The sequence below is a fragment of the Chiloscyllium plagiosum genome, unplaced genomic scaffold (assembly GCF_037043375.1).
Source record: "Chiloscyllium plagiosum isolate Xiang-an unplaced genomic scaffold, Cpla_swu_hap1 HiC_scaffold_18, whole genome shotgun sequence".
Taxonomy (NCBI): Eukaryota; Metazoa; Chordata; class Chondrichthyes; order Orectolobiformes; family Hemiscylliidae; genus Chiloscyllium; species Chiloscyllium plagiosum.
In genome coordinates, this window is record NW_028270156.1 from 27,290,696 (window position 1) to 27,315,397 (window position 24,702).

Sequence of the window (24,702 nt, forward strand, 5' to 3'; positions counted from 1 at the left end):
CGAACGGAGAATTCACTACAAGGGTATACAGGAAAGCCACACACACAGATCAAGTCCTAAACTATGAAAGTAACCACCCCAACACACACAAACGAAGCTGCATCCGGACACTATTCAAAAGGGCACAACACACTGCAGTACACCAGAACTGCAAAAAGAAGAAGAGGAACACCTATACAAGGTATTCGCCAAAAACGGATACCCGCGCAACTTCATCAACAGATGCCTAAGAGAAAGACCACGGAACGAGGACAAACCACAACCAAAAGGACTAGCCACACTACCATACATCAGAAGCATCTCGGAACTGACAGCCAGACTACTGTGACCCCTAGGACTCATAACGGCACACAAACCAACAGCCACGCTCAGACAAAAACTCACCAGAACGAAGGACCCGATACCCAACATGAGCAAAACGAATGTAGTGTACAAAATACCATGCAAGGACTGCACAAAACACTATATAGGACAAACAGGAAGACAGCTAACAATCCGCATACATGAACATCAACTAGCCACGAAACGACACGACCAGCTATCCTTAGTAGCCACACACGCAGACAACAAGCAACATGAATTCGACTGGGACAACACTACTATCATAGGGCAAGCCAGACAGAGAACAGCCAGGGAATTCCTAGAGGCATGGCATTCATCCACAAACTCCATCAACAAACACATCGACCTGGACCCAATATACCAACCACTACAGCGGACAGCTGAAACTGACAACCGGAAGCGGCAGGGACAGACCACTATCAACATCGGAGGAAACATCAAAGAAGCGCTTCGCAGGAGGCTCCCAAGCACTGATGATGTCGCCTAGCCAGGGGACGAAACGTTTGCAACAAAAACTTCCAGCTCGGCGAACAGAACCACAACAAGTAAAGTTTTTACAACAATCAACAATGGTCACATAGTTGAAACTAGACCAGCCTTTCTCTCTCAGGTTTATATTGAATTCTAATTTGACCATCTGCTATGGGATTGAAGCCCAAGAATATTTGCTTGATGCTCTGGATTACAACCTAGAGCCATTAACAAAACACCACAACCTTCCATTTGTATCAATGTGAACATTTACAATAGCTTTTTTAGATTAGATTAGATTACATTACAGTGTAGAAACAGGCCCTTCGGCCCAACAAGTCCACACCGACCCGCCGAAGCGAAACCCACCCATACCCCTACATTTACCCCTTACCTAACACTACGGGCAATTTAGCATGGCCAATTCACCTGACCCTGCACATCTTTTGGACTGTGGGAGGAAACCGGAGCACCCGGAGGAAACCCACGCAGACACGGGGAGAACGTGCAAACTCCACACAGTCAGTCGCCTGAGGCAGGAATTGAACCCGGGTCTCAGGCGCTGTGAGGCAGCAGTGCTAACCACTGTGCCACCGTGCCGCCCATATTGCTTGCCCAACAATCTCAGACTAAGTTGGCCAATTAGTGCCAAAAGTAAAACTATGTACTGGGATCTGACTAAAACCTCACAAAAGTCACCATATTGGACAACTATAGATGACAGATTGAAAAGAATTTTCTCCTGGTTAGTCTTTGGTTATTATCCTGCATTTCACCAACCAGGAGACCAGTGCCTAATGTATAGAATTATCAAGTTTGTCTGGTGTACCTCTCTTTAACATGTATATGCCATTTGCTGTCGTTGAGAAGAGTTTCTCTCCACATTTTCAGCTGCTTGTGAATTCTCAGGGAAATCACTTTGTAGAGGGCAGATTTCTAAGATCTGGTTGCGCATGGTTGCTATTTTGGAGCTGTAACTTGTGCTTTTAAGGTTAGGCAGTGTATCTCTTTTCTGAAAGCAATCAATTATTGGACATATCACTGAGCCTTTCATCCAGATTTCTTACTAAAGGACGATAAGATGGGTTTGTCATTGGATGAGACAATAGTAGATTGTTGTGAGTGCGTTGCAGGAAGAGAAACATTTTGTGGGTGGTGACAACTCATGCCTATTGAAATCAGTCTGAATAAAATAAAATAGCATGAGTGAGACCTCTTGGAAAAATCCCTCTGTGCTCAGCTACATATTGATGGGATGCATATTTAATGTTGCCGGCAACAGTTAACTTTGAGACCTAAAAGACCAGGTCAAAGCCTTGGAATCCTGCTGCAGGCGACTCATGACTCAAGCTTGTTTACCTTCTACAAGGCATAATTGGGGACTGTGATGGAATAATATCCATTTGGCCTTGATGTGTACATCTCCCACAACATCCAAGAAATGTGGCATCATCCAGGATTATGCCACCCATTTGATCAGCACCCAGTTTACTATTTTAAATATTCTCTTCCTGCACAGTGGCAGTAGATAGTATGGGATAGAAAATTAATTACAACAATTTGGCAAGTTTCCCTCAACGTAGACACGCAGGAGGCTGGAAGAACATAGCAAACCAGACAGCATCAGGAGGTGGAGAAGTTGACATTTCAGGTGTAATCTTGCTTCAGGATGCCTGCTTTTTACCTTGGATTCCAGCATCTGCAGTTTTTCTTTTTGTCTCTAACCAAGTTTCCCTCAACAATGTCTTCCAAATCCAGGATCTCGAGGACAAGAGCAACAGATGCACAGGGCCACCATTACTTGAACGTTGTCCTCCAATTTGTACAGTCTTGACTTTCAGCTATTATTATTCCTCCATTGTTGAATAAAAATTTTGGATTTGCCTTCCAAACAACAGAATGGGTGAACTTACAGCACATGGATTGAAGCAGTTCAAGAAGGCATGTCATCACCAACTCAGGCACAACAAAGCATAGGCAACAAATGCCAGGGAATTGCCAGTGATGTCCATGACCCACAAAATAATTCAAATATCTTGCAGCTGATTACAAACTCCAAACTAGGCATTTTATAAGAAAATACATTGTAAATAATGGGCTGAATCTTAAGGTGCTTTGGCTAGGTGTCAGTTTTGTTGAGATTCATGGAAGGCTTTTCTTACTGAGGCCCAGTGAGATCTCTTGCCAAACTTGACTCATTAATTGCCCACCCCGCTTCTATGGTGCACCTCTCGCCTGATTCTAGTCTCATTTTACCACTCACCATATACAAAACAATTCGCTACTGCTGGGATATCCCAGAATGTGTCACCCTTCGTGCTGGCTCTTTTAAAAAGGCTCTTCTGTGATGGGACAAGTACTGTTAGCCCAGAGATGTCCTGTACTTTTCCTGATATTTGCCCTGGATGTGGTAAATTAGCGATCCCACTTTTGGGGCAGGGGTCCCCAGAGGTCCTGCTGGATGGGGAGATGCAGAGTCAATGCCTCCTTCTCCCAGGACCAGCAGTGAAGGCTACAACACTAGACCATGCCAGCCTGGTCTGAGGTTATCACCTGGGTAGGTGTAAACTCAGCCCTCTGAAGGAATGCCTGGCAATGCTGGTAGAAGGTCACCAGTATCTTGTCTCTGGTACCACTCACTCCCTCTATCTCTGCTATTGTACCCACTTCCACTGAGATTAATGCTGTGCCACTTTCGTTACTGCTTGCAATCACTGTAGCTCACCACAACCCCTGAAACAACTAAGCCTGCATGCCCACTGTGCTGCCTATTCACTTGCTCAAGACCCCTCCCCATCTGCAACAAAAATAGCTGTGGTACCCACTTCCATCTCCGTTAAGACCTGTCTTTCTCTGATTCCAGAAGTACAGCAAGATAGAAAGGCGGGTGGTAGACTGTCTGACATTCTACTCTTTGTCTCTTATAAGGAGAGGATCCTGATTCTGACCACCCCCTGTGACTGACTGACCATGTTCAACTCTCTGAACTGATATTGGAGGCTGCTCTTGACCTTTGTGCTGGGACACCTTCACTAAAGGCTTTTCCCTCTTGACTGAGGCCTGATGATATCTGTGCCCAGCTTCCTGGGATTGTGTTTGCACTAAACAGCTCAACAATGGAGCAATACTGTGTGCCATTGACATCTCTGGCTGCAGGGCAAGGTGCAGGAAGGCAAGGCAAAGTTGCTGTGAGCATCGGGGTGGGCTCAAAGTGTGTTAGAGCTAAATGAGCCCAAGTGAACACCCCGAAGATGCAGCCTAATTCAGTCCACAAGCGTGGTGCGTGTCCCTGAGCGCAAAGACTCCTTGCTGCAGGATTGCAATGATAGTTACCATTGTGCCCTGAGGTGTAGAAGCATGAGTGGATTGGATATGTGCCATGAGGATTCTTAGAGATTAGTACATGTTGGATGCCAATGATTGTGGACATGGAGTGTGTGTAGCACATGCACCTGAAATGTTTCCTGAGATGTTGATGTCCAGTGTCCTTTGGAACAAACAGAGAGCTGAAGTTGCCAGGTTCCTGCTTTGACTTCCATGTCAAGAATCTGGCAAACTTGTCTAGTCAGCTCAGGTGGTAGGATAGGAAGCTGTGTAATAATGAGGGGAGCTGTGCAGTTAATACGGTTGCTAACAAGTAATAATCCTCATTATTAGTCAACTCCCCACTGCCAAGCAGGAATGTCACCTTGATGCCCAGAACCTAGTTCAAATATGCAGAAAGTTTCTCCAAAGTCAAGGAATGCTTTGCTGGACTTCTCCGATGATACTGCCACATGTCTCACTGTAGACCACGTCATTCAGGCTCTTCTACTATCCTGCAATGTCCCTGGTTATAATATTATTTATTATTTTGAAGTGAAACTTTTTTAAATGTCAAAACACAAAACAACAGCTGACTTTAAGCAGCAAGTACATTGGTCTTGGCAATATCTTCTAAGGATCAGAGAAAGAGTTTCTCTATTACACACACATACAACTGTCAGCATCTTGACTTCTTTTGCCATCATGCCCCAAAATGCCAAGTACTGTAGTTGGAAATGAACGCAGTGAGGATTAGTTAGTTTGATTTGCAGTGATTAAATATGTTAGTGTCTTTCCATTAAAAAGCACTGATTGAAGATTTGTTTTTAATTACCACAGAATTGCCCCTACTGCTTCCAGTTACTTTCATTAACTGAGGAAAATATTGTGAATAATTGTGCAATTTAGCCAAAGGATTTTAGAAGCATGATAAGGAACTATGCCAGTGCCTCTTGAGTGTTTTATGTAGATTTAAATACTGAAATAGTATTACATTTTATTGAAGGGAATCATGTATTCATTTCATGATGTTATAATAATTGTGCTCAAACTCAGGTCTCTGCAAATAGCTTGAGGAAGGGTAACCACAAAGAAGTTTGTAGGGACTCAGAAGTCCAGTTACTACCTGAAGGGTGCCTTGAGGCTGTTAAGCAGCTGACTGCAGTACTCCTAACAAAACTGGAAGAGAAACACCCTTGGACTACAGCCCAGAGGTAAGCTGATGACACTGCTGATATTTATTGTTCAATGACATTCGATGTTTTCCTTTAGTTTCATGTGAGATTGATGTTCTGGATATTTTTGAAATACCTTTGAAGCCCTGAGGCTGGGCATCATCAACAAAGACAGATGTTGGAACAAATCTAGGTGAAAATGACTGTTAAAACTCCAGACTGGGCACTGTTCTATTGTTCCTCAAAGCACTTATTGAATCATAGAATCCCTATAATGTGGAAGTAGGCCATTCAGCCCATTAAGTCCACACCTACCTTCTGAACAGCATCTGACCCAGACTGACACCCCTCCACACTATCCCTGTAACCCTGCATTTCCCATGGCTAATCCACCTTTTCTACATATCCATGGACACTATGGCACAATTTAGCATGGCTGATCCATCTAACCTGCACACCTTTGGACTATTATTGATTTAATATTTACCCACTATGGCTCTGAATGGCTTAAGTGGAGAATTGTGTTTTTCTGAACAGCCACCTGCTAAGTTCACATTTACAGAGAACTACTTTTCCAATGTTGTTGAAAAGTCAATTTTGTTCATGTTTGGAAGTATAACATTGATGACTGGATGTTGTGTTTCCTCACTGGTAGGTTTGAAGCGGGGTGTGTGTGACACAAAATGATTAGTGGGTGGTCTTCCAGCTTACCTACCTGCCTGCTTGCCTAAGATTCGACACGTGGTGGAGGAGACTATGGGATGCATGCCACATTTGGTCCTATTGAGGTCCTTAACTAAACAAGTAATGACTAATTAAAGCCTCATCTTAACCCATCTGGTATTTTGCCCACAATAGAGGAAACCGAATCCTTGCCAAATGCTTCAGAGCTTTAGTTGAATGGGCTGTTGAGCAAGGGGTGTCATGGGGTCCCTCAGATACACTCACCCCTTGTTCCAAGGTCATACACACTTTTAAAATGTTCCCCTTCGACAATTGGGACTCAAAGGGTTTGAGAAAAATCAATGATAGGAACAGAAAATGCTGGAAAAACTCAGTAGATCAAGCAGCATCTGTGGAGAGAAACAGAAAGGAAATTGGTTAACTCAGTCAGTTAGACAGCTAACGTGTGGCTCAGATTAAGACCAATAGCTTGGGGTTCGATCCTTTTTCCAGCAGAGGTAAACTTGGGGATTGTTACCTAATTCTACCCACAGTAAACCAAAAACAAAATCCTGGCACTTCCCAGATCTAGATATCAATCATTATAACTGAAATAGCAGAATGATTACAGCATGCAACACCCGAGTTTGAAATTGTTACTGACATTTTCCTGATCAACCTGTTCAGAGATGTTATGACACACTCCTGGAGCAGGTGGGTTTTGCACCCAATCCTCCAGGCCCAACGATAGGAACACTACCACTTCACCAGGATGGCCCTTCTTGAAAGATGTTGTTAACTAGTCTCTAAACTAGATCTAGACTCATGAGCATATTATGTATACAGTCAAGCTGTGTACCTTGGACGATTAGCAGGTGGGTGCAAATGGGACCTGCTCCTTACTTGAATGTGTGTATATTAGTTAAAATTGTCACTGTATATGTGTACACAGCTATTTTCATGTATGAAGTGCTATTTTCTGGATGGATTGCAGTAGGTACAGATCAATGTGGGGGTTTTAGGCATGAGTGTTCATGACCATCTATCAAATTTTTACAACAGGTGATGAATCCACAATGTAAACTTTACACCAAGACAGAAACTTGCACATTAATCTCTATTTATCATTTGAGTTCCTGTCATTTAAATCGCCTAATTATCCTACCACTCTCATGTATTTCCTGCATTCACATGTTTTCTTATGATGAAATTTGTTATCTTTGATTCTCTACTTACTACCTTATCATCAACCAGTGATGAGGCAGTTACAGAGAACAGCTCAGGGCCTCCTTAATTTCAGATTGAAAAAGAATCTTTCAGCCAGCTAAGTGCTATTAGGAATATTTTTTTCTCTTAACAACAATCTTCATTTATGCAATGTCTCTCACATTGTGAAAGATCCCAATAACATTCAATATACAATCACATAACAAGTTGGATGTTGTTAAACCGGTGAAACCAGTGTCTTGTAACTAGAGTTGATATGTGTTCAGAAGCTTATCTTAGAATCACATAAAACATCAAGTTTGCTAACAGTTTGGTTCAGTCTTGGGTACTTGCTGGCAAGAGGGATCAGCTAGGTAGCCATGGAACAGTTTGTGGCAGAGACTGAAGACAATGGATGGAAGTTTGTTATTGTGATGGTCGACCTTGCATCCCACAGGGGTGTGACAAATTGATAAGAGCTCCTTCCCACTATCATTTATGTCCAGGAGGAGTAGTATTATTGAAGTGCAATCACATGTTGAAGGGGATAGCCTCTCAGAGGAAAATAAATATGGCAGTCAGATCTTGGGCACTAAGAATGAATCTTATGTTTAGCAGCATTCGTTAAGATTTAAAAGAATAATTGTTATAAGGGACTATCCTGTCAGGGGCACAGACAGGAGATTTTGCAGCCACAGTTGTATACCCAGGATAGAAGGTTGTCTTCCTGGTGCCAGGGTCAAGGATGTTTCAAAATGCTTGAGGCATATTGTCAAAGGGGAGGGTAAGAAGTGAGAAGTTGTTGTACATATTGGTAAGAATGACTTGTTAGGGAAAGGGTTAAGGCTTTGCAGAGTGGATGTAAGAGGTTAGGTAGAAGGTTAAAAAGCAGAACCTCAAAGGTCGTAATCTCTGGTTTACTCCTGGTATCATGTTCTAGTGAGAATATGAATAAAGAAAATAGGGCAGATAAATCACAGGCTGAAGAGGTGGTGCAATGTGCAAGGATTCTGATAACTGGATCATTGGGATCTCTTCTTGGTCAGAAAAGACCTGTGTAAAAGAGATGGTTTTCAGCTGAACTGGAAAGGGAGCAAAATCTTGGTGGGGATATTTGCTAATTTTATTTCCAGAACCTTTAAAGTAAATGTGTCCGTTCGTCTGTCCCTAAGTAGCCGTGAAAATAGAAAGGCAGATAAGGATGTTTCTGAATCAAAAGAAGCATTTTAATTAGAAAAGACATACAAGAGGGGGTCAGAATGAGGTAACTCTGAAGAATTAAAGCAAGGAGTCTTACAGGTAAAGCTGATGAACTCAAGGCAGGTATGGGAACATGGGATTTGGACATCCGAGCTATTACAGAAATTTGGTTGAAGGAAGGGCAGGATTGGGAGCTCAATGTTCCAGGTTTTGGATGATGTAGGATGGATAGGAACTGAAGGCAAGTGACATTTTTGTTTCAGGAAGGCATTACTACTGTACTAACGATATTTCTGAGGGATTGTCCAGTGAAGCTATATGGGTAGAACTTAGAACTTAGAAATAAGAAAGGGATGATCATCTTGATGGGATTGCACTATGGATCCCCCAAAAGTCAGAGGGAAATTGAGGAGAAAATATGTAGAAAGATCTCAGATATATGTAAGAATAATATGATTATAATAGTAGAAGATTTTAATTTAATTGACTGGAACTGCCAGTGTTAAGGGCTTGGATGGTGAGGAATTTGTTAAATGTGTTCAATATAATTTTCTTTGTCAATATTTAAAAGTACCTACTAGAGAAGGACCAAAGCTTGACCTTCTCTTTGGAAATAAGGCAAGGCAATGACTGAAGTGTTAGAAGGGGAGCACTTTGGAATTAGTGATTAACTCCATTAGTTTTAAAATAGTTATGGAAAAGGATAGACCTTTCATAAAAGTTAAAGTTTTTAATTAGAGTAAGACAATTTAAAAAGGTATGAGACAGGAACTTTCAAAAGTTGCTTAGAGAAAGTTGTTTACAGGTAAAGGGATGACTGACAAGTGGAAGGTTTTCAAAAAGTGACAATAAGAGTAAGGAATAATGGATGAATATTGCAGTTGAGGTCAAGAATAAGAAGGAGGCATATATGACATATAGATAACTGGAATCAAATGAATCTTGGCAGTATGGAGGAACAGAGGGATCTGGGTGTGCAAGTACACAGATCCCTCAAAGTTGCCACCCAAGCAGATATGGTTGTTAAAAAAGCATATGATGTTTTGGCTTTCATTAACGGGGGATCAAGTTTAAGAGCTGCAAGGTTTTGCTGCAGCTCTACAAATCCCTGGTGAGATCACACTTGGAATATTGTGTCCAGTTCTGGTCCCCCTACTATAGGAAAGATACAGAGGCTTTGAAGAGGGTGCAAAGAAGGTTTCCCAGGATGCTGTCTGGACTGGAGGGCTTGCCGTATGAAGAAAGGTTGAATAAGCTCGGACTTTTCTCTCTGGAGAGAAGGAGGAAGAGAGGAGACCTGATCGAAGTGTACAAAATAATGAGTGGAATGGATAGAGTCAATAGCCAGAGACTTTTTTCCCCAGGGCAGGATTGACTGGTACGAGGAGTCATTGTTTGAAGATATTAGGAGGAAGGTATAAAGGAGACATCAGAGGTAGGTTCTTTACGCAGAGAGTTGTGAATGCATGGAATGCGTTGCCAGCTGTAGTGGTGGAAGCAGAATCATTGGGGACACTTAAGCAACTATTGGCCATGGACAGGGATAGTAGTGAGTTGAGGGGTGCGTAGGTTAAGTTACTATATTTTACATTAGGATTAAACCTTGGCACAACATCGTGGCCAAAGGGCCTGTTCTATGCTGTACTTTTCTTAAGAGGGAAATCAGGAGGGCAAAAAGGGGATATAGGATATAAGAGAGCCTCTGCAGATAAGTTTAAGGATAATCCAAAGAGATTCTACAAGACCATTAAGAGGAAAACAACTAGAGAGAGAATAGGGCCGCTTAGACAATCTTGTTGATCTTTGTGTAAGAGAGACGTCAAATGAATATTTTGTAAAAATGTCAGTTTTTACTCTGGAAAAAGAAATGGAGGCTAGTGAATTTGGGGAAATAAATATTGATGTTTTGAAAATGTCTCTTTTTTGGAGGTCTTGGAAAATATCAAGGTTGATAAATCTCTGGGACCTGATCAAGCATATCCCAGGACGTTACAGGAAGTTAGGGAAGAAATTGTGGGGCCCCTTGCAGAGGTGTTTGTATCGTCTATAACCACGGGTGAGGTGCCAGAGGACTGGAAGGTGGCTAATGTTGTACCTTTCTTTAAGAAAGGCTGTAAGGAGAAATCTGTGAACTATAGATCTGTGAGTCTAACATCAATGGTGGGTAAGATGTTGGAGGTGATTCTGAAAGATTTACATGCATTTGGAGAGGCAATGACTGATTAAGGAGAGGCAGCATGGCTTTTTACAAGGGAAATCATTTCTCACAAACTTGATTGAGGTTTTTGAGGAGGTAACCAAAAAGATTGATGAGAACAGAGTGGTAGATGTTGTTTACATTTTACATGTTTACATACAAAGTCTTCGACAAGGCTCCACGTGATAGGCTAATTAATAAAGTTAGATCACATGGAATTCAGGGAGAGCTTACAAATTAGATACAGCTCGGCGAACAGAACCACAACAACGAGCACCCGAGCTACAAATCTTCTCACAGACTTTGAAATTAGATACAAAATTGGCTTGACGGTAGGAGACAGAGGCTGGTGGTGGAGGATTGTTTTTCGGACTGGAGGCCTATGACCAGCAGTATTCCGCAGGGATCGGTACTGGGCCCGTTTTTGTTTGTCATTTATAGAAACAATTTGGATGAAAATTTAGGAGACACGGTTAGTAAGTTTGCAGATGACTCCAAGTTTGGTGGTATAATGCACAGTGAAGAAGGTTATCTAAGATTACGAAGAGTTCTTGTTCAATTCTATCAATGGGCTTAGGAGTGGCAGATGGATAATTTGGATAAATGCAAGGTATTAAATTTTGGTAAAACAAACAAGATGGGTCTTATACAATTAATGGTAGGGCCCTGTGTAATGTTGTAGAACAGAGACCTAGGGGTTCAGACACAGAATTCTTTGAAATTTGCATCACATGTGCTGCCTAAAGTGGTTAAGAAAGTGTTTAACATGCTTGCCTTCATTGTTCACAGTTTTTGAGTATATGATTTGGGATGTCTTGCTGAAGTTATTCAGGATATTGGTGAGGCCAGTTCTGGAGAATTGTGTACAATTGTGGTCACCCCGCAGTAGGAAGGATATTATTAAATTGGAGAGGGTTCAGAAAAGATTTAACAGGATGTTGCCAGGAATGGAAGGTTTGAGTTATGAAGAAAGGCTGGTTCCTTTTTCATTGGAGCACAGGAGGTTGAGGGGTGATCTTTAGAGAGATTTATAACATCATGAGGGACATAGATAAGGTGGGTAGCAGAGGTCTTTTCCCTAGGGTGTTGGAGTTCACAACTAGGTGAGAGGAGAAAGATTTAAAAAGGGCCTGAAGGGCATCGTTTTCACACAGAGCGTGGTTCGTATGTGGAATGAACTGCCAGAGGAAGTGGTGGATGCAGGTGCAGTTACAACATTTAAAAGATATTTGGATAAGTATATGGATAGGAAAGGTTTAGAAGGATATGGGCCAAATGTAGGCATGTGGGACTAGTTTGGTTTGGGAATATGATCAATATGGACTAGTTGGACCAAGGGGCCTGTTTTGGTCCTGTATGACTCTAAGTATTTAGATGGCCTGAGTCAAGTCTCCCACAGATTCAAGTCAACAAGCAGGTTGAAACAACATCCCTTCAGAATTGCCAGCCAGTTGAAGTTTAGTGAAGGGTGGGATAAGTGGTTTGGATACAAGAGCAGGGGAGCTGCTTTCAGTGTCCCTGCTCATTCTCCGAAAGCTGAGTCCCTCTGTTCTGCACTGAATGTCTATCAATGGTATGATATGCTGGGTGACCTCTAGGAGACTTGTGCAAATCCTGTTAAGTCCTGCAGCCAGCATGTAGTCCTGGTTGTCTCAGATACAATTGGATTTAGGTGGTTCATTAATGGATCTAATTGACACCTAATCACGAACAAGCAGGATTTTAATGCCAGGTTCTTCATGCCCCCCACCTAATTAGGGCCAGTTTTCGCTACATGGTTATTCCCACTTAATTCTCCCAGCTCACCCTGCCGCCTTCAACCCTAAAATACATCCATTGCACTGGTCTCATGGGCACCATTGAACGCTGTCCAATGGCATTGTGGCAACATCACTAGACTAGCAATCCAGACTTGGGGTGTTCAAGTAATTCATGGTAGCTGGTGAAATTTAAACTGAGTTCATAAAAGCTGAAATCTGGACCCAGGTTGAGGAGGAATAGTTTACCCTTATCACAGTCACACAAATGTAATTTCATAGAAATCATAGAATCCCTACAGTGTGGAAACAGGCCATTTGGCCCAACAAGTTCACACTGACCCTCCGAAGAGCAACCCACTCAGATCTATTACCCTACATTTACCCCTGACTAATGCACCTAACCTACACATCTTTGATCACTGTGAGCCATTTAGCATGGCCAATTCATCGAACCCCCACATCTTTGGATTGTGGGAGGGAACGGGAGCACCTGGAAGAATACCAAGCAGACACAGGGAGAATGTGCAAACTCTACACAGACTCTACACCTGAGGCTGGAATCGAACCCGGATCCCTGGCGATATGAAGTAGCACTGCTAACCACTGAGCCACTGTACATTGTGAATTCACGAATGGCCAGTTTGTGCAGTACTGGGTGGAAAGCTGGTAAGAATGAAACCTGACTGCAACCAGCTTGGAAGGTAATAGTTGGACTTTTAAGATATAATATGTGGGTACCCACATGAATATGGCTCTTGGAAACCAAGGATTAACTCTTTTCAGTTTTAGTCATAAAATTACCCTTTTTGTCTATTTGTACAAAATGGGCCTTTTCTAAATAAAGAAAACCTGAATTAAAGACCAGCATCTGACAGAAAAATAGGACAATACAACTGTTGGAGATCCAAACAGATACTGGCAATGGACAAATGTATTAATAAAATTCTTGGAGCTCTCTGCTGATTCAAGGTATTGAAAGTCCTGCAAAATCATTAATGTCATTTATTTGTCAACCATGTTTGACCAATGAAGTAAGATTGGATGCTAATCTTGTGAATTCTACTTTCTTTTATTCATTTGCGCGATGTGGGTACCACTGGATGACAGTATTTATTGCCTATCCCTAAGTGCCCTTGAAGAGGTGAACTGCCTTCTTGCTGTAGTCTTTGGGATGTAGGGACACCCATAATACTTTTTGGAAGGGAGTTTGATCATTTTTGATACACCCAGTGACAACGAAGCAATATCATTTCAGGCCAGGATGATTAGTGGCCTGAGGGTACATGCAGGTGATGATGTTCCCATGCATCTGCTGCCTTTGATCTTCCAGTTGGTAGCAATCACAGGTTGAAAGGTGCTGTGAGAGGAGCCTTGGTGAGTTACTTCAGTGCATTTTGTTGATGGTGTGCCCTGCTGTTACTGTACATTAGTGTGAAGGGAGTGAATGGTGAATGTGGTGGATACAGTGCCAATTATGTCGATTGTTTTGATGTGGATGGTGTCAGGCTTCTAGGATGTTGTTAGAATTGTACCTGCCTAGGCAAATGAAGAGAATTCCGTCACATTCCTGAATTGTGCCTTGTAGATTGTGGACAGTATTTCGGGAGAGAGGAGGTAAGTTACTCATTATAGAATTCATAGCCTCTGACCTGTCATTGTAGGCTAACTGTAGTAACATGCCAATGTTGATAATGGGTGACTCAACAATGGTAATGATGCTGAACATCAAGTGCTGATTCTTAGTTTCTGTCTTAATGACAATAGTCATTACCTGGCACTTGTGTGGTACAAATGTTAGTTGCTACATTGGCCCAAACCTGGATGTTGAACCAGTGTTGCTGCATATGGAAATGGACTATTTCATTATTTGCAGTGTTGTGAATGGTGCTGATCTTTGTCTCATCATCAGCAAATATCCCCATTTCTGACTTCATGGAGGAAAGATCATTGATAAAGTGGCTGAAGATGGTTTAACCTAGGACTTAATCCTGAGGAATTTCTGCAGTGATGTCCTATGGCCCATGGTTTTCTAGTTTTGCCTTCAACTACTTATTTTCTACTTTTCTGTAATTCCCTTCCTAAGCAACATTCTTGCAGAGTCTAGAAGATTCCCTGGATCTTTAAGAATTGTAAGTGAGATTCGGTTGCCGAAATCCTACTTCTATTTCTGACAGATTCCATTGTTGCTGGAGGAAAGGGACTGTGGTCTGATTCTCTCAGGGGGGGGACATTCAACTGTAACAGGGTCATTTGAACTTAATGCTGAGTTTGTGGGCCTGATTTTATTTCTTCCAAGAGCTGTAACCCTTAGCCTTTAAGTCACAAATTAATTGAGTAACTACAAACACTTTTGAAGGGTGGATAAGAACTGCTTTAACTGCCATTGCCTAAAGGTTTTTTTAAAATCCCCGACTGCTTATACTGTTTAAAGAAAAACCTAGTTCCTGCTGTTGGTAATAGTTTAAAAAAATGTTCTAAAGCTCCACTTTTTTGACAAGCCAGTTGGTGTAGAATTTGTTTGAGCAGTTTCTATAGAGTTCTTTGGTGCCACTTCCCTAAAGGCTATTCATTATGGTGGGCTTTCAAAAGCTAGAATAATTCAGTTGAGTTCACATATTGATTGACAGGTTGAAGAGGCTATTAAAGGATTAAAGCCATGAACAGACACTTGTTTCTTTTATAAGAAATTAATCATTTTGGTTATAAAAACTTTGCTCTAATGAAAGGGATTTTTTCATCATCAAGTTTACATAGTGAATGCTATGTTAGATTTTTAGAAGATGCTTTATTACATCTCCATGTGGCTGCTGGATTCTACTCATTGTGGATCTGGATGTGTGGCATTGGATTTGACATGGAAGTTAGCAGGGGCTATGAAAGATGGTTGGGGGGCTGGGGAGGGGGGAGGTGCGCATGAGTTGACATAGAGGGAATGAGAGGATGAGAAGATGAGAGGCCTAACATCTTAAAAAAACATGTGGGACAAAGGCCACGAGAACCAAGGCGCATTCTCTAACCAACTCATTTCAACACTTGTCTGCCACCATAGCCTCTCATGTCCTGCTTCTGGAGCCAGTAAGTCCTGCATTAGCATCAGAAAGCCCCCACCCACGTCACTCCAAAAACCACCTTAACCAAACAGAAAACCTGCAGTTGGGTTACTTCTCACAAAAGCAAATCTAGCATGTCGGAAATTGAAGAGCCAAGCTTGGCAGCCCAAAATGAGGAATCTCTACTATTAAATGTCCCTCATCTTTCTACGTTGCTGAATAGTCATTACTTTAACAAACATTCTGTACCTAAGTTGCCTTTCTTATTTCATTGTGTTTTCCTATGCTCATATCTGTAGTTCTTTCAGTGTTGAAAATATTATATAAATGGAGGCTCTTGCCATGATATTAATGTTCCCTTTGTCTGCAGACACACCTAGAAGAAGCATGGCAGTTGCTGCCAATAGTAATTAATATTCTGATTCAAATGCTGAAATCTAAGAAGAGGATTTTTGTTCCTGTGGTCTCTTGAAATGTCCTTCTTTCCCTTCCCATTTCCTTCTCACAATGTTTCTTTGCACTTGAAGAGACGGGCCAGCAGCACACACTAGAAAGTTGCTGAGCAGCTGCATAGTGGGTATAATGTGATGGCCACTTCTAGGTACGAATAGAAATAAGCTGCTCCTTCTTGAGCTGTCCTAAGTAAGAGTGCAGGATTTTGCAACAATGAAGGGACAAGCAGCATAGCTCCCAGTTTTTGAATGGTTTGTAGCTTAGAAGGGAAATTGCAGATGATGATCTCATGCTGGTTCAAGAAGTCGGTTCACCACATCCACAAGGGCAATTAGGGGATTATAGCCCTTAAAAGACTGAAAAAAATGAAAATTGTTTAGGTAGCATCTAGCATGTTGACCCAGTTATCTGTCACCTCTCCTAATGTCTCCCTCATTGACTCAATGTTTACTTTATTTTCTCCTTGAATTTTTTTTCTCACATTTAAAGAGCTACAAAAATGTAAGTTGTTATTGACTTTCATGGGGTGAGATTATGTAAAAAGCAGCAAGTAAATTATTGCAAATTAGGTGCTTGCTGGTTCGGTTATTTACTTATACAAGGTCTGCATATGTGAATTATACTATTCTAGACACTAAATAAGAAGACCTATTTTGGGGAGTTTTTGTTAGATGCTGACAACAGCTTAGTAAACTCAAAACCATAACAAAAATAACAACCATGACCTTTATCAAATGGTGGAACACGTTTAGGAGGCTGAATGGCCTCCCCATGTCCTTCCTCCCCATGATGCAGAAACATTGCATGCAGTTGTTGAACTTGGAGGCATGAAGAGTTGATTTGTTGGTATTAGTTTTCCAATCCTTTATTGGCACACCTTTATTTAAATCAGACAGCAAACCTCACGCAGCTGATCAAGCATGCCGACCCAGCTTGTCACCAAGTGACCTGTGATAAGGAAATAATGAACTGTGAGTATCTGTCATCATAACCACTTCTGACAGTTTGGCTACAGGCTCATCTGTGTTACTTGCACAGAAAGGCCTTTGTTGTTCCCACTAGTGACTTTGCAGACCGCTGTGGGGTTTGCTAGCTGCTGCACTCCTCCTACAATATCCTGCTTTAAGGACGAGCAGCTGTCAATGACAAATCTGGCATTTGTCCTGATGATGCACTTGGCATTTATTTTTGTCTCTTTTTTTATTTGAAAATAAATACAATAAGAGAGTGTATTTTTAAAAATATGCCTTCTACTCTATACTGCTGTCTATTGCTCAAATACGGCACTTCCAGATGTAAACAACAGAACAAGGTTTGTTTAAAAGTGCACTCTGGTCAATTAAGTATTTATAAGGTGGTTTGACACTTTACTTAAGGACCTCATTTTCTATATAATGATGCAATCTGAATTATTTAAAAGGACTTGCTAATCTTTATTGCACTTTCAATAATTTAGTGATGGCTGTTTGAACACTGTTTTCCTTCTGAGTCCCTGCATTAAAAAATATATGGGGTGTAAAGGAATAAAATGGTTTGCCATTTTAATTCTGAGACTATAAATATAATAAGTTCATTAGCATAAACTCATTAAGAAAAGCACATTTTGCTGTTTAACAGTCAGTGTTTAGGGCTGTGAAGGATGGATTAGGTTTCTGAGAATTAAATAGTACCCATCGTATATTTCTTCCATAATTATGTTCTTCAATTATTTAATTTTACATTAAGTTGAGAGAAGAACTAGTTTGTCTCAGGGAACATTTTGATTTTGCTGATATCAAAAGTCAATGAAAAATATAATTCTCTGTCGTTGGAGCCTTTTTATTCAGGTAATTTCCAGAGGAAAAAAAAAATTGGTGTTAGATAATTTTCCATGGCATTTGCTCTCTTGTAGAATGGTGATCATGACTGTGCCATTTAACTGCTAACCATCCTGTTTCTTTAAAGTCTAAATAGGTAATTCAAACTGTTTTTAAATACTGGGTTATATTGGGGGGGAATTCCAGTGAATTGCTACATTTTTTTTGAAATGTCTTTTTTTATTTGTAACAAAGATTGCCAGTTGATGTAAGCTCAACACATAATAGTTACAAGACTAATGTGAACAATGATCATATCTTCTCTGTCATTGCTCATAGTCCATTGAATTACACATTGTTAGAAGTACTGACTGAAGCAATATATTATTTGGCAACCAAGGTGACCTTGTGGCCAAGGCCATAAAGTCCAATTATTGTAACAGTAAGCGGAGTTTCACGTTAACTATTCTGTAAAGAAACTGTGCGGAATGGAAATGTTTGTCAGAACCACCCTTTATTATTTAGCTAGTTCTCCTCTTTTTACTCCTGATTAGAATTTGTAAGAAAAGCTGTTTGTTATTTGGAGGGATTTGGAAAAAATACACACGAGATACAATTCCAATTTGTGTTAACAATGTCACCAGCTTGAGATCAGACCTACCTCTGGGAATTTTCCCCGATTTATGTAACTTTTAGAAATTGATTTCAAATATGAGTGGTGTTTTGACATATTCTTTACTTTGATATTGTACGGGTGAGTTCTTTATTATTTCCCCACCATTGAAATCACTATAAATTCCTGCTATAAGTTTCAGACATCCCAGAACAGTCTCAAGCTAAACTTGATTGCATGTGGGTTTGTTTAAAAATAAAGTCAGCATGCATGTCAGTAAGTCTGGTTAATGCTTTTCATTTGATAGATTCCATCTAGTGCTGAAGTACTGATGCAGAATTAATGTAATCCAATTCAAGCAGTCTTTTTTTTTTAACACAGCCTCTGACCTATTTGTTTCTGCCTCTGAATCTTTCTCTGCAGTTTCAAACTATGATTGCAAAATTCAAGATTTATCTTGCTTCTTTTACTTAGCTGGAACTGCTCAGTTCATAGACTCAGCTGATTAACTCTTGCCCGAGATCCTGGAGTTTTTGGATCTGTTCTTTCTAAGTTTAGTAACTTCCAATATCCAAGGTGCCTTTTCCAGTTGCTCTCCTCTGCTTATCTTCCTGGAAAAACTGCAATTCTTTCTTCAAAATATGTTTTTTTATTTGTGTACCATTGTCTATCAATCAATAATGCATTCTCTGTACAATTCATGTTTAAGATAGGTATTATTTTTTATTTTTAATCTTCAAATATTATTTTACTGTCATTCATATTACATTTTTCTATCAAATCATAATTTCTTTGTATTCAGGACTAATGTCACTTTCATTAGTTCACAAATGGGTAGCTCAGGAACATTTCAACTCAAAATTAAAAACAGGAGGAATAAGTAAAATTCAATAACTCTTTACATAAGTGTTTGTTCATCTTTGACATGTGAGTCAGAGGTGTTCAGTGTACCCCTGCAACTTCAATACTAATGGAGGCTTTTAGCATTATCAGAGAGGCCACTTTTCAGATGTAGCATTAAACTGGGGACCCATTTGCGTATGCAAAAAGTCCCTTGATATTGTGCCTAAGATGTATAGGAAATTGTCCCTAGTCTGCATTAGCTTCAACTAACATCACTGAAACTATTGATCATTTGGTTGTGTTTTTCATTGTTGTCTGTGTAAAATTTTAAGCTGTTTTACACATATTTTTGCTATTTTGTAGAAGGAGAGAAGTGCCTCATTACTTTCTCGATATGGCCCACAGCCTGTGCTGGACAAACCATGTTGGCTTTTTCTTAGTGTCACCCACATTAATATCACTCAAGAATGAAAAATATTACAATTCTTTGTGTGGGTATGTATTTCTCCTCAACTGAGTTCCAGATTTTGTCCATGTTGTTCTATAAATATATCTTAAGATATATTTTTAGAACCTGATTTGTTTCCCAAGTGTACCAAACTTTTTTTGGGGTATGCTTGTCAGAATGTTTATGGATTCAAGGAGTTTCTGAGGTAATGATTTAGGCTGATGACCAAAGTGTTCTTGGAAATATTTTTCATAGGACCAACTGTAAAACCCACCCAAGTTGATGCTGAATACATTTTGGCAAAGTACAGACTTGTCTTAGATGCCGTGGCCAATATTCCTCTGAAAACCAATATCATTTCAAAATAAATGAGTTGTTAGCTACATTCTACTGTTGTTTGCTGGAAGTGGTTGCCATTTTTGTCTACATGATAGCTGCCACTGCACTTTATGGTAATCCATTGCACCAAAATAATTTTGAAAAGTGTAGCTTTGGAGACAGTAAAATGTGCTGTATGAATACAGGTTTCAAAGATTTGCACCCCTTATGCTTTTTCTCCTTTCCCATTTGCAACTTGAAAAAACAAAAGAAAAATGAGAAGAAATTATCTCATCACAGCCATTGTCTGCTCCAACACTACTGGCACCCTTCAGCCACAGTCGACATAAAGGCCTCCAGTTTCACATGTTGTCCCTGCTGTTTCCATTTAAAAACAAACTGTTTGATTCTCAATTTTAATAATCTCCTACTGCTTGGTAAGAGAGATGGAATTGATGGAGGTTGGGTCAGTGTAATGACACCTGAGCAGGCGTGAGGCCAATTCTTCTAAGGTTTGCAGTGGAAGAAGTTAGATGCCCTGAATCTGATACTGAATTAACTTGCAAACTGAGACCTCACCATGGTATTAGATATCCCCTGTCATTTACAAAGCAATGCAATTTTAAGCAGAAATATCTTGAAGCTAATTTCCAATCTTCATAACGTTTTCAGACTTTGATTGCCACAAGGGTAGTTAAGTCTCCAGATCATCTAAAGGTCATCAGAAATTCAACCCCAATGTGTTCTTCACCTTTCCTTGTCAACAGACATTACAATTACTTCGGCTTCTAAATTTCTGCTGAATAAAGATTAAAACTTCAAATATTTAATGCACTTTTATTAAGTTCTTTTCTCAGTTATGTTCATAGAGGTCTCAGTTGATATTGCAGAAATAAATGAGGCTCTGAAATCTTGCCCTGTTGGAGCTCACATAAATAATTCAACACTTAACAGTGGTGAGCCTCTTTGGATCCATTGCCCATGGAACGGATTGGAGCCAGCACAGCACATGCTGCCGTGTCTCTGCATGGTCTTGATGTGAAACAGTTTCACCTGTGGGTGATAACAGCTTCTAACCTCTTTACAGTAGGGTTAGCAAGAATTAATCTGCAGTTGATTATTAGGGAACCATGGGGTACCTTGGCTTTATATAATGGTGTAAAATGGGGGATTGCAAATTGGCAACCGGTCTTACATTCCTCTTGATTTATATTTCCATTGATCCAGCCCCATGATTCCAGACAGTAATGTGTAATAAGCCTGAAGAAAACACTGCTGAACAGTTACTTTGGTTCCTCGGCTTTCTTTAATTTTTATTTCCCAGCAATGAGTAAAACAGTCTCAGTTGAGTTTTAAAAGATAATCTGGCAACTTGCGTGGTTATATTTTCCGGTGACAGACCACAATTATCAGCTTTATTGAAAGCACTTTGATAGCATGATGTGAGGGGATGTGAACTCGCTGGGTTACGAGTTCACTTCCAGCTTATTGTATGCCAAATGTGATATTCTTTGGCACCTGTACATACATACTATTCAAAATACAAGTTTTTCCTTAAATGTGTGGCTGTGATAATACATCCTACTATTGACATTCAAACTCTTAATGAACTGATGAGATTCATTTCTCCACTAATTTCATGAGTTAACACAAGGGAAAAAAAAGATGATTCAACCCATTCAGTTTGCTCCACATTTCAATTAAATCATGACTAATCTGATAAAAAAGAAAGTGGGGAAAGGAAATTTGTTGAGAGTCTTTGTTTCTGAATAATGTATTGCCAGTAATTTCCAACCTTTTAATTTACTTCTCAGTTTTTTGCCATAAAAATCAATTCTACCACTTCTGACATTATTTATATAAAAAAGCATCATACACTGAAAGGGGAGATTCCTGTAACAGCACAAAATAGAAAATTAGACCAATCCAAAGGAGACTGGGTGAACAACCAATAGACTTGTTTTTAGCTCTTCTCAATTGTGCTAAAAATATTATCATTGTAACAGGAGGAAGCGTTTAGAGGAGTGCCCCTGTTTATAAGGCCAGTGGGGAATGAGTTTGTATCCTGCAGATGTGAATTTGATTATTTTGATTCAAAGTCTGGTTTAGGATGAGAATTAAAAATGGTGAATACAGTGGACTAGACCAAACCCCAGATGTGGTGCATGCCCAAGATGTCTGCTTACGCTGTAGGCATAGATTCTCTGAAAGTATCACGAGGGAGTACCAGGAGAGGCAGCCTTGTTATATCTGTGGTCTGTTTCGGCAGCAGAACAACCCGAAATCCTTGTCCTGCTGTACAATCACAAACAGCAACAACAATTGGAATATGCAGCTGAGAATAAGAGTGGTGAAGTCTGGACATGTTGGAGGCAGGTAGAAAAAAATTATTATTTCAAATGAAATGTTGAGTTCGCTGTTACCAGATGTTGGCTTATTTTAGATCAGCTGATTCTACTTGGGTTAGACTTCAGTACTTTCTGACAGGGTCATTGTCAGGCAATCTGATATTACTTCAGTTAGTGTCTTACCTTTGTGACACAGCCTTCTTTGAGTAGTATGCCCTTAGAATTTATTTCTTCCCCAGTTGTTAAAAAAAAAACTTTTCTGAGATTTCATAACATTTCTTACATTATTACCAAGCCTAGAAGCTCTCCAGAGGATTTTAATTCCATCTGTCAGCCTGCCTGTAACAACTGAAACCAACTTCTCGTTTCTTGAAAACTTTGTCTTTTGCACTTGCAACTATACGACTATGGCTTCTCCAGGTGTAAGAGGATAATTTAATATATGGAGGCTTTGCTGACTGATAAGCGACTTCTGTGTCTCAGTTCAAAAGCACTGTTGGCTGCAACCAGAAAGTTACAGAGACTTACGCACAAAAGGCTAGACTGACACTTTGGTGTGAAGTTGAGGAATGGCTGCACAGTAAGAAATATGTTTGGGTAGTTGTAAAAGATTAACAAGGATGTTGCCAGGGTTGGAGGGTTTGATCTACAGGGAGAGGCTGAAGGCTAGGGCTACTTTCCCTGGAGCGCCGGAAGCTGAGGGGTGACATTATAAAGGTTTATAAAATCATGAGGGACATGGATAGCGTGAATAGCCAAGGTCTTTCCTCCAGGGTAGGGGAACCCAAAATTAGAGGGGATAGGTTTAAGGTGAGAGGAGAAAGATTTAAAAGAGACCTAAAGGGTAACTTTTTCCACATAGAGGGTGGTGCGTGCATAGAATGAGCTGCCAGAGGAAGTGGTGGAGGCTAGTACAATTACAGCATTTAAAAGGCATCTGGATGGGTATATCAATAAGAAGGGTTTAGAGGGACATGGGCCAAATGTTGGCAAATGGGACTAGATTAATTTAGCATATCTGGTCAGCATGGACAAGTTGGACTGAAGGGCCTTTTTCTGTGGTGTATAAACTTTAAATCTCTATGATTCTATATCATTAAACTATTTCAAAGACCAGGGAGTTCTCCCTGATGTCATACCAATGTTTAAAGCTCATTTAACTTTCGAAAACAGCTTGGCTGTTCATTTACTAGCTGTTCTTTGTGCAATCTTGACAATTGGCTGCTGTGTTTTTTATATTACAACAGTGACCACAGTCAAATCCACTTCACTGGCTGGACAGAATTTTAGGACATCCTGGAATTGAAAGATTATAAATGCAAATCTTTATTTTTTAAAGGGCTGTTTGGCTGTTACACAGTTTATCTAACATAGTTGCAGCTCATTGTGCAGTTTTATTTTTAACATTAGTAGGGTTGTATTAAAATATGCATTTTTTCCTAAACCTGTATTCAGTTACCAAATGGAATGGAATGAACAGTTAAGGTTACCTTCATTGCAACCAGGAGTTCCATTTAATGGCCTGCTGATACTTTGTAGGTATTTTCCAATCAACCTGTTCAGAGATGTACTTGCAATCCTCTTGAGTAAGTGAAACTTGATCCCAGGCTTCCTAGATCAGAGATAGGGACTATAGCACAAAAGCTTTTATATGTCTTTTTCCTACCCATACACAGCTCAGCTATTGTTGATACTGAATGCTGATGGGATGCAGACAGTCCTACCATCACCCCTCGATGGCCTCGAACCACTAACCTTTCGCTTAACAGCCGGAATGCACTGACCAGTTGAGCCACAGAGATGCTTTACTGATGCTTTATATACTGGGGTCAGTGACATGTTAGCTTTGGAGCAATAGTCAAATTCTCACTGTTCAAGTGGGAGAATCTACCCTCAGCAATCTTCTGGTTGAGTATCTGCTGCATTTTGATAATTGTGTCAAAAGCTAAGAGTGGGAAGAATCTTCTGCTGCCAGAGATGGCGAGAAGCACATTAAGTTAGACAGGATGGCTAAATACCCAAACCTTGCTGCCACCTTGTCTCCACCGGTGTCACATTCTGGGTGGGAGGGGACATAGTTGGCCTTGCCATCCTGCCTTCAGCTTGAGAGCTCTTCAGTGTTAATTAAAGACCACAAGAAACTCAGTCTGTCACTGGTGGGATTAACCCTGCATCAGGTCAGCCTAACAGGCTAAAATGAGCAGGTAGCTGGTCACTCCTGATGTAAGAAGGGGTTGAGATGGTCATTACTTGAACAATTAGAATCACTTTCTGATAAAGAGACTGTGTGTAGAACGAGGGAGCCACACCTCGTATCTTGCTTCCACATACCCAGCCATGTTTCCCAACGTTAGAACTCTCCATCCCTAATCACTGGGCTTAGTCCTGGGTCTAGAGCATTCCTGGAACTCAGGAAGTACTCTTCCACCAGTATTGATGACTGCCTCCCAGGTTCTGCTGAATGCAAGAGCTACTGGGTTTTGATTGACCAACAATACTCACTAGGCAGGACCTCA

At 40.5% G+C, this 24,702-nt stretch overlaps 1 protein-coding gene across 2 annotated transcripts in view; it reads left to right on the top strand.

Moving 5' to 3' along the window:
- The window catches only part of LOC122557702 (doublecortin domain-containing protein 1-like), a 554,199-nt gene that overhangs the window by 314,079 nt on the left and 215,418 nt on the right, over nucleotides 1-24,702 (top strand). For both annotated transcript variants that reach the window (XR_015760126.1, XM_087996361.1), the window contains exon 19: nucleotides 5,173-5,330. Coding sequence is in view for 1 of the 2 variants with exons in the window: in XM_087996361.1 (XP_087852487.1) it covers nucleotides 5,173-5,330 (158 nt within the window). In the remaining variant the exon portion in view is untranslated. The remainder of the gene's footprint in view (nucleotides 1-5,172; nucleotides 5,331-24,702) is intronic.